The sequence below is a fragment of the Eutrigla gurnardus genome (genome assembly GCF_963514095.1).
Source record: "Eutrigla gurnardus genome assembly, chromosome: 4".
NCBI classification, from domain to species: Eukaryota; Metazoa; Chordata; class Actinopteri; order Perciformes; family Triglidae; genus Eutrigla; species Eutrigla gurnardus.
Window position 1 is genome coordinate 22,704,002 of NC_139918.1, and position 19,077 is coordinate 22,723,078.

The 19,077-nt window shown below is 42.3% G+C and overlaps 2 protein-coding genes across 2 annotated transcripts in view; one reads left to right on the plus strand and one right to left on the minus strand.

Annotated features, from left to right (window-relative positions):
• Positions 1 to 19,077, minus strand: part of LOC311012881 (uncharacterized protein) — a 203,874-nt gene that overhangs the window by 95,117 nt on the left and 89,680 nt on the right. The gene's annotated exons all lie outside the window — the stretch shown is intronic.
• Positions 1 to 19,077, plus strand: part of insra (insulin receptor a) — a 45,918-nt gene that overhangs the window by 20,668 nt on the left and 6,173 nt on the right. The window contains 10 exon segments of the mRNA XM_084006894.1: positions 6,580 to 6,916; positions 10,435 to 10,574; positions 11,117 to 11,261; positions 11,609 to 11,823; positions 13,281 to 13,407; positions 14,014 to 14,267; positions 16,856 to 17,023; positions 17,668 to 17,866; positions 18,657 to 18,828; positions 18,831 to 18,939. Coding sequence (XP_083863020.1) covers positions 6,580 to 6,916; positions 10,435 to 10,574; positions 11,117 to 11,261; positions 11,609 to 11,823; positions 13,281 to 13,407; positions 14,014 to 14,267; positions 16,856 to 17,023; positions 17,668 to 17,866; positions 18,657 to 18,828; positions 18,831 to 18,939 — 1,866 coding nt within the window.

Sequence of the window (19,077 nt, forward strand, 5' to 3'; positions counted from 1 at the left end):
TGATTTGTTTTATAGAGAATTTAATATCGTAGCATTTGTCTATACGACTCTTTTCAGCAGTCGATTTCTTCTTCATTCACCAACAACTCATTCTTTTTAAAGGTATAGAGGGAGCTGCAGTAGGCAGAGACATGTTTGAAAGTAGAAATGGGGACTGTATAACATCTGTTCTTCACTAGTAGAGAGGAAATCGGCAGGCAGCTCTGTTAATGACAGACATTATCAGGGCAGAGACCAGTAATCGCACTGAACTAGAACTAGTAGCACGGCCCTGTGAAATCCATTTAAATTTTTTCCAGATTCCATTTTTTCCCCAAATTCTGTTTTCCGTTTAATTTGTTTCCAAATTCCGTTTTTTCCATTTTAATTTTTCTTAATTCTTTGTTTTAAAATTTAAGAGCATTCTTTCCATCAAATGGTGTCTAACCATGTGATTGATTGAACTTCGGACCCCCCCAAAGTTTCACTTTCAGTTGGGAATCGGTTCGTTTCTGAACGTTTCTGATGTGAGATTCTGTTTGTAGCTGCTCATCACACAGATTCTTAGGGGTCGACTCATTCTTATGTTGACAAAACTCAGAGAAAAGTTGTTCTGCATAATAAACGTCTTTGACGTGTGTGGGGGTGTGTCTGTCTGTCTGTCTTTCTGTCTGTGTCGAAATAATGAATTAATCCCAAATTTAAAAAGTATCTTTTGGTCTTTTCTATCTTTTTTTTGTTTCCTTTTCCATGATGCATGACCTCATCATCCCTTAATATCGAGTCAGCTGTTGTGCTGTACAAGCAGCGAGTGCATATGCACATCACATCTAAAACATGAATCAACCTTCCCTAGTGGCAGTTAATTAAGTACTTAAGTTGCTGCTCTTTTATTCTGTCAGCTTGTCTTTAATTGTGGACAGTGTGGAAACTTTGAAAGATTGCCATTTTCAAAAGCACTTTATTTGTTCTTCTTGGGATTCTTCTCTTCTTCTCCTTCAGCATAAACTTTCTTACATACGAAACTAAATACTACCCTTGTCATGGCCATGGAATTTTAATTACCAACCAGCACACCACCACATTCCCGTTTGGCATTTTCTGGGGTCTAATATGATCTCAATGCAGAAAGCCCGATTATACCGCTGTTTTATCACTGCCAAAAAAGGAACTCGGAAAAACTCACCACAAAATGATTTTAGAGAGGCTTGTGGTTAATGACCAGTACAGAGGCTCTTCATTTTAGGTAGGCATCCCTGAGTTTAGGATAGTAGGGAAGTTTTGTCCCTCGCTTGATGGTGTTCCTTTTGATGTTGGTTCGAACAAGAAACCTAGAAATGAAGAAGTCTTCAGACAGTGTGTATATGTGAGTGTGCGCATTGGTTGCAGACAGCAGACAAGGAAACATTTATGAACTGCATGAGTCATTCCTAGCAGGCAATGTGAATTCTTTCTGCCTTTCCGACACCCCACATTGTTGAAGCTCGCTGTTGGCTGGCAGGCTGCTCAGATCTGTTTCTTCACCTCCCATTTGCAAGTCGGCATCTCCCTGACGGGTGTATTATTCTCTGTCACACTGGGGCCTTGAGTTGTGTTGGCTTGCTGTTGGGCGATTGCCTCAGACTTTGGGGATTGAGCACTTCATTGTGTGGCAGGCAGGTCCCGACCAGTGTACCCGAGGAATCGGAGCAATACGCTGTCCAGACATTGGGGGCGCACACACATTCAGACACAACATTTAAAAAAATATGAAGCCAAGTCATTTAAGGAGACCTAAGTCCAACTGCCGATCCAGCACTTGCCCCCCCCCCTCCCAAAAAAAAATCCTATTGATTTATTGTTGTCAGGCGATTTTCACACCGTCCAAATGGAAGATAAGTAGTGGAGATGCTGACGAGGGCAAACTCAAGCTGAGCATAACCAATTGACACACTGAGAAAAGACCTCTGCTCTTCACGATCACCACTCACTGAAGGGTCAATAATGCTAATAAAGAAACCGGGTCAGTATTTAGAGATTTGCATGTTTTAAGGAAAGAATGACCAACTCCTCCAAACAAATTCCTCAGCGTCCTCCTCGCTCCGGGAGATCAAAGATGGCTTGGGGTGGCCCCACTCTCAAAGGTCCTCGGGGTCCCGACCTTGAAAACATTTTTGACAAGCACACAAGAAACAAGTTTATCTCCTTCAGTGTGGTCGTTGTTATTATAAAAGCCTCTGTGTTTTCTGATTGTGAATAATAATGCTGATTTAGGATCAACTACCAGCATTGATCTCAAGTCCGCAGACAGGCCAAGTCAACAGCTGGCAAAGTGAACAGTACAAATCCTTTGGACAGTCAGTGGTTTGTTTTGGTGCTTCTGGAAAGTTGTTACCTGTTCATTCTCTCAGGTAGCACTCAGTGCATGTAAGTGAAATTGAATCACCCTGACAAGTATTTTCATAATCTATTATTATTATTAGCTACTCGAATTGAAATGTAAAAAAAAAATCACAAGTTCTGAAAATGTCTTTAAAATTATCTAAAAAGAAAACAGAAAATCCCTGCATTTGATAAGCTAGACCGAGATAAAGTAATGAATCAAATTTGTCTGTCTGTCTGTCTGTATAGACCAATAATTTCAATGCTAATTGAAACCTAAAGATGCAACGTACAGCTTCAATCATAAGTTATTTTTTTTATCTATTTTTTGTTGATAAATCAAATTGTTTAATCAAAATGTAAAAACATGCAAGGTGTCCTCATTTTATTTGTTTAACCCAAGAATATTTCTTAAACAGAGAAAACAAGCAAATCTTAAAATTTTACCATAAAATATTTGTTTTACTTTTTGCAGAAATGCTTAATTTCTAGGCAATCAACTTTTTTCACTTCAATGCAGTGTTTTATATCTGAAGGGGACTGTGTGGATTCCCTACATTAGAACTTGAACAAGATAATGTTAATATTATTTTTGGGATAATAATTAAAGGCCTGCTGCAATGTTTAATGGATCTCCACTTATAAAGAAAAGAAAGAAAATGGAAGTTTGATCGGTCTGAAATACTACATATATTATTCTATCATCATTTATTTTGTGTACATTTACATCAGTTTGTAGAAGATATGGAAAATATATATATTTGGAAATGTTTCAGTTGTTTGTAAAATCCCGAAAAAAATACAAATGAGTTGTGGAAATGATGAGACATGATGCATCATCCGAGGCACTGAGCTGTTCTGCACAATGCTAACATAACATGATTGTCTCAGCACAAACATCTACCCATTTACCAACTAATGCAACAAGGCTTTTTAATAAAAATATTTTCCCTTAGCACTGTGTTTTCACTTCTGACAAGAGTCATGTGCATAACGGGAAAAAAAAGAGCTACTTGTGCTTCATATTAGTAGAAAAGCAGCCGATTCATAGTACGTGAGGAGACGGAAAGAGTAGAGCAGCTCCAGCCTGTTACTATGTTGCTCTCGTGTTGTTTTCTTTGCATACCTCCCATTGCTGCTGCTGCTGCTGCTGCTGTCTTGCTGGCTGGGAGGGAAGAGAAAGGGACACAAAGGGTTAAACTGTGAGCCTGTCTTCCTTGGAGATGGGAGAGGCGGTTTGAATGGCTAGCTTCTACAGCTAGCCAACACATTGGCTAAGGCTGAGGGTGGATCTGCTGCTGGGTCTGTGCTCCGACATGGAGCGCTGCTGCAGGATCAGGAGTCAGTGTGAGCAGACGGCATTTGCTTTTGTGTAAATGTGTGTGTGTATGTTGCCTATGCATACATACATTTGAGGAAAAGTTGAAGGGCAACTTTTGACATAAACTTTGGAGACAGAAAAGAAACATATTGTCAAGAAGACATTTTTGTTTTTTCAGCGTGGAAATCATCTTCACTGGTCTTTGTAAATCCCATTGTGAAGTAGATTATGTCGACTAACAGGCTGACGTGGATGAAAGGTGGTTATATCATTTGTTTTTTTAGCACCATCCCCCCCCCCCCAACACTACCGTTCTCGTGTTGCTGCTGCCCGCCCCAAACACATGCTCTCCGTGCGCTTCAAGAGTTTACCCCTGTGAATGTAAGCGGACGGAGGGGGGGCTGTCCATGTTGTTTTCTTCGTTTAAGGGCTGACCTCATGACACTAATGAAACCAAGCAGTTATGCACACATTCTCAACAATAGAAAGCAAGCAAAGAGGAACAGACTTTTGAAATGAATTGTTTCAGCGCCCAAATCTCACTTCTCGGTTTTGGTTTATGCAGCCGAGTAGTTCAGACCCGTAAAAGACACGTACTGACATCTTTACGGTCTGACCCGTGACCTGCCCTTAACCTCGGCAACGATTATCTCCTCTGCTGTCGAACAGTCTAATGTGGCTCTATTGGATGACAAACTCCTCTCAGCTGTATTTACCGTTGAGAAGCCTCTATCTATCGGTCCTGAGAGTCTAATATTATGTAACGGGCGTACGCACATGCAGACGTATGCACAAACGGCCAACCCCACAGGTCTGCCTCTGTCCTTAGTTGATCAAGTTTACGCACACATGCGCGCGCAATGCACAGTGCAAGGATATTTACAGTGTGTTATTGTAGCAATGATGTGAGATTATTTGGATATCGTCAATTGCGACATAGTTGTGCTGCAGGGTTTCAACTAAGTAATATTCATCATTAATGAATCCATTAATAATATAAGCTTTGAATATCAGAAAATAATGAAAATTGTCATCACAATTTCCAAGAAACACAGAGTGCTTCCTCTGCCTTCCTTTTTCCAACTAACAGTCCAGTTGTCTGTCTGTTGACTAATGGATTAATAGACCAACAATTTCAACGCTAATTGAAACCTAAAGATGCGACGTACAGCTTTAATCAGTTTGTAATAGTTTAGTAATTCCTAAAATGCCCTTGAATGCCGTACCCTGACTGGAGGAACCATTTGTCAATTTGTCAATTGAGAAACGCCTTCAGTCCCGTTGTTTCCTCATCTTTCAATGAAGGAATATTCTTCTGTTCTAACTGATGCTATTTCAACATCTACGCTAGCCTCTTTGAGAGCCGACGTTGTTTTGAACTAACAGTCGCCTCCCTGTTTCGTCTTGCACACATCTAAGCCACGCCTGTAGCTGCCAGTTGATTGGTCCGTGCTCTGGCTAACCCAACCCAAACACCTTACTTGAACCTCGACGAGACAGATGTGATCCCGCCTTTCTTGCGTGATCTTGTGACATGGCAAGAATCTAGCTGCAATGCAGAGGTGGGAAGAAACAAAGTACAAATTCTTTGTTACTGTACTCAAGTAGAGTACTTACCAACTTACAACTTCTTACTTTTACTCCCTACATTTTAAAGGAGTCATAACCTGGTTTTATACGTATCCAGCCCCCCTTGGATCGCTTTGGATCAATTCGTAAAACTTATTAGAAAAAAAAAAAATAATTTTAATCAAACATTGAGCTTGTTCTGACCCTTTTTCGTACCGCGATTTTATCACGCGAGATTACGCGCGAGGTTTTGACTGGTCCGGATGTGCATTGTATAATATGTAATGAGGCGCGCGTTGATTCGCCGCAGGAAGGACAGAGCCGGGGGGGCTTGCCTGCATGCAGACTCCAAAACATAATGGCGGCGCTTCGGCGATTTCAGGTAGCGGACGGGGCGGGGTTGGGTGGTGAAAGAGGGGTGGGCTTATGCAAGTAGCCGCCACGGTGACGTCACCGAAGGCGCAGAATCAAAATCTCGTGCTTTAGGAATGCACACCCTTGTGTGCTATTCCTGTTCGGAAAAAGAGCAGAAGCGAAAAAACGGCGCCACTTTCAAACTCCAGCCTTTCAGGCAAGTTTCAACTGAGGTCAAACACAGATATGCATGTTTTAACAAGAGAAATTGCGATTTCCTGGTGATGACTCCTTTAAAACTAATTTATTTACGTTCTACTACTTAAATGTTTAAAATGGGCTCGTTACTTGAATTTTAATTAATTTGAGGGGAATTAGCAATTATTAATTAATATGAGACGAGATGAAAAACAAAAAACAGTAGAAATGTCCTTCAAAGGAACACTTTTTACTTTATGCTTTGAGTTCATTTCAGAAACGTTACTTTTTCACTTTTACTTGAGTAAAGAAGTTGAGTCAGTACTTCTACTTTACGTCTTTTTGAACAATTATCTGTACTTCTACTTGAGTATAGAATGTCTGTACATTTGACACCTCTGCTGCCATGCGCACAAAAAGACCCCAACCAAAGGCATCTTGCAAGACCAAGCCTCCTGGATAAATGTGACTTTTTTCAACTAGTGCTGGAGCCCCGCTGTTTGTATTCAGCATGCTTGTTGGCCAATGACAGATGGTCCTTTGTGCTGCTGGCTCGTGCAATGAGGAGGGATTTCACTCCCGCTGACTGAGAGATCTGACCATATGAGATTTCTGTGGAGATATATCGTCATTGGAGATTAAAATCAGCTGTGTGACTTGGGGAACTGAAATAATATGTAGGTGTTTGAGTGCTGAAAAGCTTGTTTCTTCTTGCAGCTCACATTCAGTCCTTAATACTTTCTTTAACTTGTTTAACCTTGGCTTAACTAACTTTGGTGTTCCTCTCTGACTTGCAGTGTGCCCTGTTCAGTGTAAACATCGAGCCTGCACCAAGGATGACAAGTGCTGCCACGACCAGTGCCTGGGCGGCTGCCTTAAGCCCCACTCAGCCGGTCACTGCGTGGCGTGTCGCGGCCTCCAGCATGAGGACGACTGTGTGGAGCGGTGCCCCGAAAACCACTTCACCTACAAGGGCTGGCGCTGCATCTCGTTCGCCTTCTGCCAGGATCTCCACAACCGATGCAAGCGGGAGAAGGAGCGCAGCAAGAACCCAGACTGCCACGAGTACGTCATCCACAACGGTGCATGCGTCCCAGAGTGTCCCTCCGGCTACACGACCGTCAACTCCTCCGCGTAAGTGGGCACTCATACCGGTCTGATGGACTTTTGATGGTCTGATGGAACGGTGTGATCAGTGAAGCTGTCTCAATACTCTGCATGCGTACTAGGGATGCAACAACACAGTTAGCCCACGCTTCAATGCGTACCTCGGTTCTTGGGTTACGGTTTCGGTTCTGTTTCGGTACACATTTTGTGCGTAAGGAGAAAAAAAAATTGCTATTTATATATTCCAAAATTATTTATTTATTTCCCTTATGTGCTAAGAAATTTTACATTCAGACACATTCAAGCACTTGTATGACTGTCACGCAGACCGTCACAGTGAGATAACTCTCGCCCGAGACGTCCAACTATCTGTGGTCAGTGCGAGGCTCTGTGCTTTAGCCAGTTCCAGGTCAACGCCTTTCCGTGTATTTTATAGAAGTCGGGAATTACGTTAGTGCTGAAAAATGCATGCGGTGGATCAAACGTTTTGATTCATTGACGAAAGTCCGCATCTCTAATTACGGAAAAGGGCTGCAAATCTTTTGCAATAAACGTCCCCCCTGCACAGCGATTTGATATTTACTCGGCACGGAGGCGTTAATGCATCCGCAGCGCGTGAACATATGCTGCGTTCAAGTGCTCCTCTAAAGCTCCGACAGAGCCAATTCAGAGAGAAATACAAAGTATGGAAACATGAAATGGCATTTTATTGCAAAACCGAAAATAGCTCAATTTACAAGTGCGCATGGCATCTTTTACTAAACTTTTACTTTTTTTATTAAAAAAAAACGGGTCTGACGGGACAGATCAGACAGATAGCAACACCAAATATATAATAAACAGAAATGCAAGACATAAAAATCTATAATAGTTTATCTTAGAACAGACCATCATACACAAAGATATTATTAAGCAGAACATAAGAGCCAATGCTGCAACAGTTAACATATCAGCAACAACAACAACATCAAGAAAGCAAAGTAGAGTCAGGTAAGTGGTGCAGTGCATTAGGAAGCCTGTCACAGTTCTGACTGTATCCATCTGCTACATTTTATTTTGGCTCACAAACTGCACAACATTGACGGTGGTTTACAAACTGCTGGTGTGTTCATTGCAGTGTGTTGTTGTTTTCCCCTATTCTCTTCATCTAAAATGTACAACCTGTTGTGCGTATATCTTCTTAGCTACATCTGAACAGACTTCCCTCTTTAAGGAAGGGGAATGTTTTAGGGAGGGAGGGACTTGTGCTGACTTGCTACTGACCTTTATTGCGTCCGTCTTTGACACCTTCATTGACCGTGACAGTGCTGTTGATTAGTGTGGGCTTGCCTGCGAGACAGTCCAGACAGCCCTAATCATTCTGCTCAGGCAGAGGTTGAAGACGCAGCTGGATCATTCATGACTTGTCGTCTTCTGTTACAACATGACTGGCGAGTTGACTAGGTGGCATTTAAACACCAGGGGAGTCAGAGAGGCATTGAGGACAGAGTGTCAGTGCCCCGGGGTGCAGGGCCCCGACTCCCTTGGCTGGCTGCACAGAGATCGAGACTATCTGGCAAGCAGCTGCCGCAGCGTAGTCCAGACAAGTCCGTCACTGACAACAGTGGTGACGAGGAAAAGTAATGTGTGTTTAACCTTTATTTATCCACAGAGGATTTGCCAAGCACCCAATCTCTGTTCAAACAACATGCAGCTTCACAATCATGGAGTCACATACTGTACATTCACACCTAAGGGGTTTCTAGTGAGAATCTCAAAGCAGACCCAGCTCCACTGGAGCACATCAGGGTGAAGTGCCTTGCTCAAGTGCACCCCAGTCATTGTTACGAAAGAAAAGAGTGCTACTGGTTTTCATTCCCTGTCCAGTTCCAAAGCTTTGATACATTTCTTAGGCGTGTGACGTTTTTGTTCTGTGTTTTTAAGAAATAACCTTTATTATACAAACAAATATAATTTTTGGTAAAACCAAATTAAAGTAGGGTAATACGAATAAAGCACAGTAAGAACAATCATATTCCTTTCGCCTAGATTGCACAAGCGTAACTTAAGCAGCTCGCATCTTGCTTGAACAAATGCTTGGAACAAATTCCATCGGAAGGATCCTCTCAATGTGCAGATTTGATCACTTCCTTTCATCAGTCTCATCTAAACCTCTAGGCTGCTGTTGACCTATGGTGACCCTGCTGCCCTCCTATCTCAGCCTTTCTGCTTCGACTCCATTTCAGTTCCCTTTACGGCCCATCTTTTTTCTCTGGCATCTCCCTCCTGTTGCTGGCTTTAAACTAAGGAAATGAAAGTGCTTTTGTGGATAAGCAGTGTACTCCAAGGCGTTATGAGTGTCTGGGCTGAAAGTGCAGATGTGGCACTAGAGAGGGAAAAAGGTCAAATTAGATTGGTAGCAATGCGAGCCAGATAAAATAAAAATGCCCTAAACCTTCTTTTATTTGCACACAGAGAAACATTTCAGCTATTTTATTTATTTTAATATTTTGAGCATTTGTGCCCCATGGGTGGTTTGTTTGAGTCAGTTGTCATTCGTCTTATATATGTGTGCCTATCTTACCTGGTTTGATGTTTCTCTTGCGTCTCACTTTCTAGATTGCAGTGCCATTAGCTGGTTCCATTATTTGGCCTTCACAAATGAAATGGCACATTGTACTATAAGTGTCACGCCAGCTCACTTAACTGTTATTAAACAAAGGCATTCTCACCTCGTAAACCAGCGAGTGGCAATGAAAAGACTTCAACACAATCAGGACAATAGCCCCAGAGCAAACATCATTGTCGGATCCTCCTCGCCTGAAACCTAAAAACATTCTGTACAGCACGTGTCTCGACTAAAAGAAATCTGATCACTCTGCTGCGTGAGTCTGAGAGGCTACAGAGGTTGTTGCTGTGTACTTTTACCTCATCAACGTTTGAACTGGCCGCAATAAGAGTGTGGGGCTTTTCAGGAAGCAAGTTAATACGGTTGACACAGCCATGGCCATATATCTGTTATGAGTACAGAACTGTTATGAAAGCATTATGTAAGCCAGGTTGTTTAACTTGGTTGCTGAGGTAGAGGTTTGGGCTCGGTTCATTGTTCAATTAATTCTAGCTTCCATTTCGGTGTTGTTGTTATGCCTGCAGTGCAGCTGAGGACTTTAAAACGGCTCTAAATATTTCGAGGGCAGATCACATTCCTAGTTTGTGAAAGGTGTAGCTCACAGATTTATCGTCCGGCTTTGCAGAGCGTTTAGCGTCTTTCAGCTCATTGTTTTGCTGTCCTGCCCACAACTTGAGTCTTTTAGTTTAATGTGCTGATGATGGAGCACATTGGAGCACAACAGGCAGTCGTTTTCAGCACACAAAAAACCCTTTAAACTGTGACTGAGTAGATTTTACGCTACTTGAATATAGTGGAGCTAAAGAGACAGATATATAAGACTCTAGTAATTCTGTGTTGTGGACAAAAAGGTTGGTTAATGACTTAAAAACACCAGCCCGCAATGTCATCATGCCTACATTTACCTGAAATACGTCTTCTCCTTTTTGTTTGACAGGCTCAACTGCACTCCCTGTGCAGGCCTTTGTCCCAAGGTATGTATGGGTCTGAAAACTGTGGACTCTGTCCATGCTGCCCAGGCTTTGAGAGGCTGCACCGTTCTCAATGGGAGCCTGGTCATCAACCTGCGTGGAGGAAGTGAGTATCTGGGGTTTGTTTGGTGGAATGAGATTACAGTATGCAACAGATGTACCGAACAACAAAGAGAGGCTGTGATTACACAAAACAAGGAAATAACATTTATAAAAAGAATACAGTCAAAGAAGGCGCAGCATGACTTTAAAGTGAAATAAGATAAAGTGTAAAGATTGCGTGTCCCACTAGAAAATTCGATGTTATCACCATTTACAACAATTTAACAAAACATGAATATACAACAAATACATGTCGAGGAATAGTGCCCTACAAAATAATCTTTAACAAAAAGAAACAGAAGGTGTCAGTGGTAAAGTAACTAACTTTTTTTTAATTTATTTTACTTTCATGGTTGTGGTTTTTAAATTAAATTAAATAAAAATTTAAAAAAGTAACTTTTTTTTCCAGAAACCTTATTTGTTTTTGTATTTTCAAAATTCAAAGACTGTAATTTAAATGAACATTGAAAAACAGCAGCTTTTGTATGCAAGCATGCTGTAGAATCTGAAGTCACTTAACGGATTGTGTCTTTTGCTTTTCTGTAGACAACATAGCAGCAGAACTGGAGGCCAGCCTGGGCCAGCTGGAGGAGATCACTGGCTACCTGTCAGTGCGGCGTTCCTACGCCCTTGTATCCCTCTCCTTTTTCCGCAAACTCCGTGTTATTCGTGGAGAGGAACAGGAAATCGGGTGAGACTCCGTCTTCTGAGGCTCATCTCGCCCTCGCCATGTCAGAGCCTCCTCCTGTAATTATGAGTTAAAAGCGGAAGGACTGACCTTTTCAAAATGTCTTTCTGTTGTAACTGTTTTTAGTTAGACAAATCATACATGAGGCTTCATTCAGACGAGATGGTAGACGCTTGTAGCACAATGGGCTACACTTACAGTAGAAAACACCATAGTCACATGATGCAAATTGTAGGCTAACCGTGCTGAAATCCTTCTCTACTGATGTTACTCTTTAATAATAACCTCTGCTTAATTGCATATGTATCATGAAAAATATGTTTCATGCTATCTTGTGTGTTCTTTCCTAGGAATTACTCATTCTATGCCCTGGACAACCAGAACCTGCGGCAGCTTTGGGATTGGTCCAAACACAAGCTGACCATGCTGCAGGGACGCATGTTTTTCCACTACAACTCCAAACTCTGCATGACTGAGATTCGCAAGATGGAGGAGGTGACGGGGACCAAAGAGCGGCAAGTCAAGAATGACATTGCCTCCAAGACCAACGGGGACCAGGCCTCATGTAAGAACCTGCGCTCTGCAGACATCGTCAGTTGTTGCAGGAGTTACCATGGCAGCAGAAAACACAAAGAGCCGGCCCTGGTACAGGCGCAAACATGGCCATAGTTATTGTTATGATGGTCATTTCCTGTCCTTTTATGTTTGCAAAAGTCCGGCCGACCTTTTACTGACACGGATGAAATAGGAACAACCAACAAAGCAAGCACCAGCTGTTGACATGGTAACACAGTGATGTAGGTGCTGTACTACATGTCCTTTCTATCTTAAACTACTTATTCAATTCAAGTTCATACAAAGAGGGCACGGATGAGTCCATTGTGCTTCTATATAGATTAAGAGGGGTAAGGGGTAATCTCTCTTTCATATTTTTATGATACATTTCCTTAAGGTTTGACATAACAGAGAGGCTGGAGGGTGATTGGATGCATTACTGCAGTTTTTTAACAACCAAGATCAGGATCAGGGACAGACCTGGCGCAGTTGTGTTAATTTTGTCTGAGGCAGGCCCCACAATGTCAGACTTAATCTACTTAAAATGATTGAGGAGGTGGAGGTACGTGGCTGCTCCAGGACTACGGTATATTTCATACTAAATCAACAAAAGCAGATGTTTCTTCACTGATATTTTCCAATAACGGAGATTTTGAAACTTACATAATTTCCCACTTTTCTTTGAACTCTTTCTGCTGATCATTGCTTTTAAAGGTGCACTGTGTCATCCTTAGCCAAATACTCCAAACAAAAAGGAGTCTGTATTTCACCTCCACTACGAATTTATAGTCATTAGTTCTGTAACCAAAAAATAGCTCAACTATTAATTTACAGCAGGGCAAGAATATGAAAAGATTTGACTAAACGGTGAGCCAGTCAAAATAATTGTCATTTTAAATGTGGAGTCGGCCTGTAGTTCGCGCCATCTTTGTGTTGATTGTGCCACTAACCGGGGGCTATACAGTATGTTTTGAGAGTTCCTTTATTGGTTTGGATCTGGGATGAGAAGGGGGAAACAACACTCGATTAATCCTCTTGACCAATGCGGACTGCTTCACTGGAAGGGGACCATGTGGCGGCTCAGAGGGACGGAGCTTCAGTTCTGGCTTTGGCTTTGGCAGTAGTTGCAGCGTGCTAATGGAGAGCTAGTTCTAACTTGGGGTAACGGCAGCAACAGAACTTTTGCTGATCCGCTGGGGAGTCGGGCAATCCCTAGGAATCAACCCTCGGGGCAGCTCTACTTTTTCGTTCTCTGAACTGAGGCCAGGCTGGACGCTACAGTGACTCACTATCTCCTCTTGAGAAACAAGTGGTTTTACAAGGCACGGCAGGCTGGTCGATCAAGTTACGCCAACACTGTAACCTCTTCACATTCTCTTGATAATTTTAATTTTTTGTATGTTTTAAAAAGATTTTTTTACCAGGATTTACACATTGCTCCTTTAACTGATGATTGTCTTTTCTCAGGTGAGAACCATGTGTTGAAGTTTACCCAAGTTCGAACCATGTACGATAAAATAATGGTCAAGTGGGAACCCTTCTGGCCTCCAGACTTCAGAGACCTGCTGGGCTTCATGGTGCTCTACAAAGAAGCGTAAGCAAATCTGCAGCCATCAGTCACATTCAGAATTTGATCTCTAATATGTTTTCAGCTCTTTAAGTACTTTATAGATACGTAACAGATGAATAGACACATCAGTTAAATCAAGTGGATAGTGGTAATGTATTTTCCAGCTTCACAGACTCATTAAAAACACATAAATCATAAATAATGTAATATCTATTTTATATAAAGGATAACATATAAACAGCTGAAAACATCTTCCAATCACGACCACAATCTGACTGAGAAGTAATGTGAGGAATCGTTCTGGATTCAACACCACACATGGAAAATGTGTGCTTCATGACCAGGCTGTTGTCTTTTCAAACATGTCTGCCTGCAGTAATGTTGCCACAGCAACACGTATCAAATCACCTACTGGTTTCAGTGAGACACCTCGTATTGACTAAACATTAGTCCTGTTTGAATTCATTTGAAGAGATTATTTGTTAGTGCTCATTTGTTCAATGTTTAGCAAGGCTCTTTCCTTTATCAACAGTTAAAAACAATGATAAATTGTTGTAAAAATATTGAAAACGGAATTTAGGCCCACATATAATGATTATTTCGTATACCATCATCGTTTCCCCACAATAGACCATTTCAGAACGTAACGGAGTTTGACGGGCAGGACGCCTGCGGCTCCAACAGCTGGGTGATTGCTGACGTGGACCCTCCGCGTCGAGCCACAGACTGGGAAGAAGAGCAGTTTGAACCGGGTCATCTCATCCTGCCACTGAAGCCCTGGACGCAGTACGCCATAATGGTGAAAACCCAGCTCTCGGCCTCTGACGAGCACCAGGTCCACGGAGCCAAGAGCGGGATCATCTACGTTCGCACCAATGCCACCAGTAAGACATATTCAGTGGTTCTTTAGTGAAAGAATATCCCCTTGATGTAGTTCAATTGGATGGATCTAATATTTATATACAATGTACTGTTTAAATCGGTCTCCACCTGTAAATTATTGTGGAGCCATACCAGCCATATCTATACAACCAATGTGTATAGAATTTAATGGTTTACAAGAACACAAAGTTCTTCATATATCTCACCTCTTAGAAACAAAAAACACCCAGACTGCTCGATTTGAAGAATTTCAAGTTGACTGAGGGGCCCCTATGGATGATTCCACTCATGTACCATGTAATTCATCAATCAATCAATATTTACTACACTTTGTCTGCCTACCAAATGACGATGTGTCCTGAAGCATTGTTTTCAGTGACGTACATGAACTTTTCTTGCTTGGAAAACACAGTGGAAATATGATGTAGGAGCCTCAACCCAAAGTTAGTTTATTAAAAGTTCAGGTTATGGGAAGCCCCAGATTACGGGTTGTTGCATTCCCGTAGAGGGAAGTGCCTATTTCTTGCTCTGTTAGAACTATTTTTAGGATTCTTTTAAATCCACATTTCTTGTGGTGTTACTATCATTGGCTAGTGGACTCAGTTTTGTGCGCGTGTCAATCTGGCAGCTGCCAAAATGTCCTTGGCAGAAGAACAAGGAAGGGGAAGACAGATGGCACGATCGGCCTGGGGTGCCATCGACCAACAGGGCGGTGCCTGGTCCAAGGTGTCTGCAGCAGGCGGTCACGCGGCGATGATAAATCTCCTCCCCAGTACTTAATTGTACTCTGCCACCCTCGGAGTGTGTCGTGTGCAGATTCCAGTTTTTCATAGTCATGATGGCCCGTCTAACTGGCTTCCTTTTACACAATGGGCTCTTCCTTCCTGATCAACCGCATCAAACACGACATCTCATGCTCACACGAAGCAGTCATTCTTGTCAAGGAAGGGTTGTTTTCTATCCGTCTGGCAAGCGTTCCGGGTTCCTGGGGCTTTCTGTGTCACGTCTAACCAGCATACCTCGTCAGAAGGGCAAAGCTGTCATTACAAATAAGCTGCTGGTGGTGAAACTTAGTCTGACAATGCAGTCGGACCAGTGTGTTGCACCGCCATGAAACGGGGACAACACAATCACACTGTGACATTGACGCTCGGGTCTTTGTGTCTCCTTAGGGTTGAGTCTTGACGATCACACGCACCACTCATTCCTCCCATTTATCCACCTCGGCACACTTTTATTATGAAGTACAAATGTCTTCCATTATGTTTTTCTTCTACTAATCAGGCTCCTTCAGGCCATGACACTTCAACGATATAAAGTGTCTCATGTTTTGCTCCCCAAGACGTCTCACAGGACAATCATATTATCGTAATGTACTTGCAGCACAGAACGATGCACTTTGTTGTCAGCCGTCCACGAAACACATGCGACATAGGATAAAAAGAACAATCGAAAGAAGAACAATTGAAATAATGATTATGTCGCTGCTGAGTTTAATTCTCACAAACAACAAACAATTGGTGCCGGAGTCATTATCCTACTTTTGCATCGCCTGTGACTCATCTTTGTTATGTCTCCTGCATTAGTGGTGCTAATCTGTGATCACTAAGCAGGATTGAATTAAGAATAGGAAACATAGGTCACATTGCAGTTTGTTTTTGCGATTTGAATATACACATAATTCCACAATCATGTTGTGAACACAAACAAAACAAAGCATACGTCCGAAGAAAAACTAACTCGAAAATAGATTTAGACAATTCTAAATAGATCAATATAAACTATAGATGAGAAAACGGCATGACTATTTTAGCTGCAATTTTATGTGTAAACAATTGAAGCATGTTAAAAAGGAACAGAAATATTTTGAAATGTATTTTCTTACAGCTTTTGAAATATTCAAATACCACACCTGCCAAAACTACTGAAAACTGGAACTGAAACGATGTTAACCACAGCTTAACACTTAAAGAAAATCTCAACTTAAACTACACACTGGAAACCACAATTAAACTCCAAATGAAATAAAAGCATACACTCATGAAGAGTCCAAAACTAGGACAGCCGTTTTTATTAATATATCTTCCAAAAATGTACAAATGAAAAGAAAAGGTTTTTGTGGATTCGGTCTAGTGAAGTATGGACATCATGACTCATTTTAATCACTCAGATGTGCAATACCAAAACGCATACAAGAAGTATAATAAACCACAATTGCAAATACCCACAGTAGGCAGCTATTGGTGACAGAGCCAAGTTTCATAAGTTAAACTGTGACATGAAATGCAAATTAGATTGAAACAGCACTTCCCCTCTGCTATCTTTGTTAAATCCCAATGATTCAGTTGGAGAAATCACCTTATTGTGATTGCTGAGAATTAGAACTTATTCTTATTGTGGTTTGATATACTAACATTTTATTACATAATCCTGTCAACATTTTCATTCTGCAGTTTGGACCCCTGACAGTTTGGTGTTATTATAGGTCATTTAAGCTCCTCCGCTTACTGACATTTGACGAGTGACGTTATGTGACACGAGTACCCATTAAGACTTCTGAAACCTCTGTATTTCTATGATGTCTCCATAGAACCCTCTGTCCCGCTGGACCCAATCTCCTCGTCCAACTCTTCCTCCCAGATCATCCTCAAGTGGAAACCTCCCAATGACCCCAACGGCAACATCACTCACTACCTGGTCTTCTGCCAGCGGCAGCCCGAAGCCAGCGAGCTCTACAAGTTCGACTACTGTCAGAAGGGTGAGCCACATTGTTTGTGGTCGTGCTGCTGTTGTGTCTGCTTCTGTTGTTGGTGGTTTTATGTGTCTTGACTGTGTTTGTAAGCCAGGAGGAGAAAGAATGTCTTTTTCTGCCATCTTGATGTTTGTCTCACTCCGCACTGAACCTGCTGAGCAAGAAAGTCAAGTGCACTTAACGTGAACTGTTTGTTTGGGTAGTATTATGCATTTAAACTACGTAAGACCTGAGACAATCAGGATCTTCCTCTAACCCCGGCTTGGGTTCAGGCAAAGTTCATACATTTATCTCGGTCGTATTATTCTTGTCAGAGCCTGACCTGCGTCAATGCCCCGCCATCAGTGCCCCTCCATCTGAGCCCAAACCCTCCTCTATTGAACTCCCATAACTCCCACACATCCAGAAAAAGAGGAGTCTGCAGGGAGGTTGTGTCACTGGTAATTTATCTCCACCAGAGAAGATGAGGACCAGGGGGGGTGACAACAACAGACATGCCCTTCAGGCATGTGTGTGGGTGGGAGGATGTGTGTACATGGTTATTTGTGCACAAAACTGAGTTATGTGTCTGTGTTTGTTGCACCAGTCGTCCCATTCTGTCTGTCTGTATGATTTCATTTTTCTTTTCCCCAACCTCTGACTTTGACCAGGGATGAAGTTGCCGTCACGAGTGCCCACTCAGGTGGACAGTGACGAGGAGCAGAAGTGGAACCAGACGGAGGAGCATGGCCACGGGACACGATGCTGCGCCTGCCCCAAAACCGACAAGGAGCTCAAGAAGGAGAAAGAGGATTCTGAGTACCGCAAAACCTTTGAGAATTACCTCCACAATGAAGTCTTTGAGATCAAGTAAGGCCACTGAAAACAAAGTTGTCTTTTTGAGAATTAAAGGTATAATATTTAAATTTTCCCCATTAAAATGTCCCAAAACAACTCAACGTGTTCTATATTTCTCCCAACTGTTTCCCAACAATTTTCAAGCCTAGAGAAACCCGTAGCTTTAAGAAGTTGTCATAAATGGACCTTTCATCCAGTTTAAGCTTCTTTAAGCGGTTTTAATCACCCTATTCTGTTTGAAGCTTTGTATTTGGTTCATGCTGAGCCCTCTTGTAAAAGAGCAGTGCAAGTCTTTGAACTCAATAGAATATTATGAATTCTTCCCTATTATGCTTTATGCAAGTGTCACTGGAGTGCTGGGCATTCACCTACAACATCCCTTCAGACCCATTCACTTATTGCATGGCCAAACAGAAAAACATGAAAATATATTTTTAAATACATACTAGCAGTTGCAGTAAACATATATCTGAATGGGACACTGTATAAGGGTACGGCTATACTAGAGAAAAAAAATCAAAAGTATTTATAGCTGATCTGGGCACACTGATCATAGTCATAAAAAGGGGGAAGACGCATCATTTAAATTAACAGTGGAGGGGGTTTCCCCAAGCTATTTGACCATAGCGACCAAGCGGTTCACATGGAGGCAGTTCAGTCTTTACATCATTGTACCTACAACTACTGCTCCCTGTAAACCCTCCTATTTGATTTTGTGATTTCATCACAATTCCTTAATTTCTTTTACATTTTGTTTCTATCCCCAATGTAAATCAATTAAAACGTGCCTCGCTTTGTGTAGACGCTCGAGACAGCGGCGCTCTGCGATGGGCATCGCCAACCGAACGCAGCCCTTCCTCACCACGGCCCCCAGCCCGCCCCAGGGCACGGATGTCCCCGAGGACGAGGAGACCTTTGAAAGCACAAAGATCGTGGTCACTGTCCTCGCCAAAGAGTCCACAGTCGTCTCCGGCTCCTGCGCCACTTCACCAGCTACCAGATCGAGGTCCACGCCTGCAACCACCCAACCGATCCGAGCCGCTGCAGCATGGCAGCGTACGTCAGCGCCCGCACAATGCCTGAAGGTTAGGAGATTTTTTTTGTCACCGTTTCTAAGGAGGGAGAGAATGTGGGTCTGTGGGTCATGTCTTTTATCCAATGGAATTGGGCACTAGAGCTCTCTTCAGAGGCTGCACTACGAGGCAGAACCAGACATGCTTTCT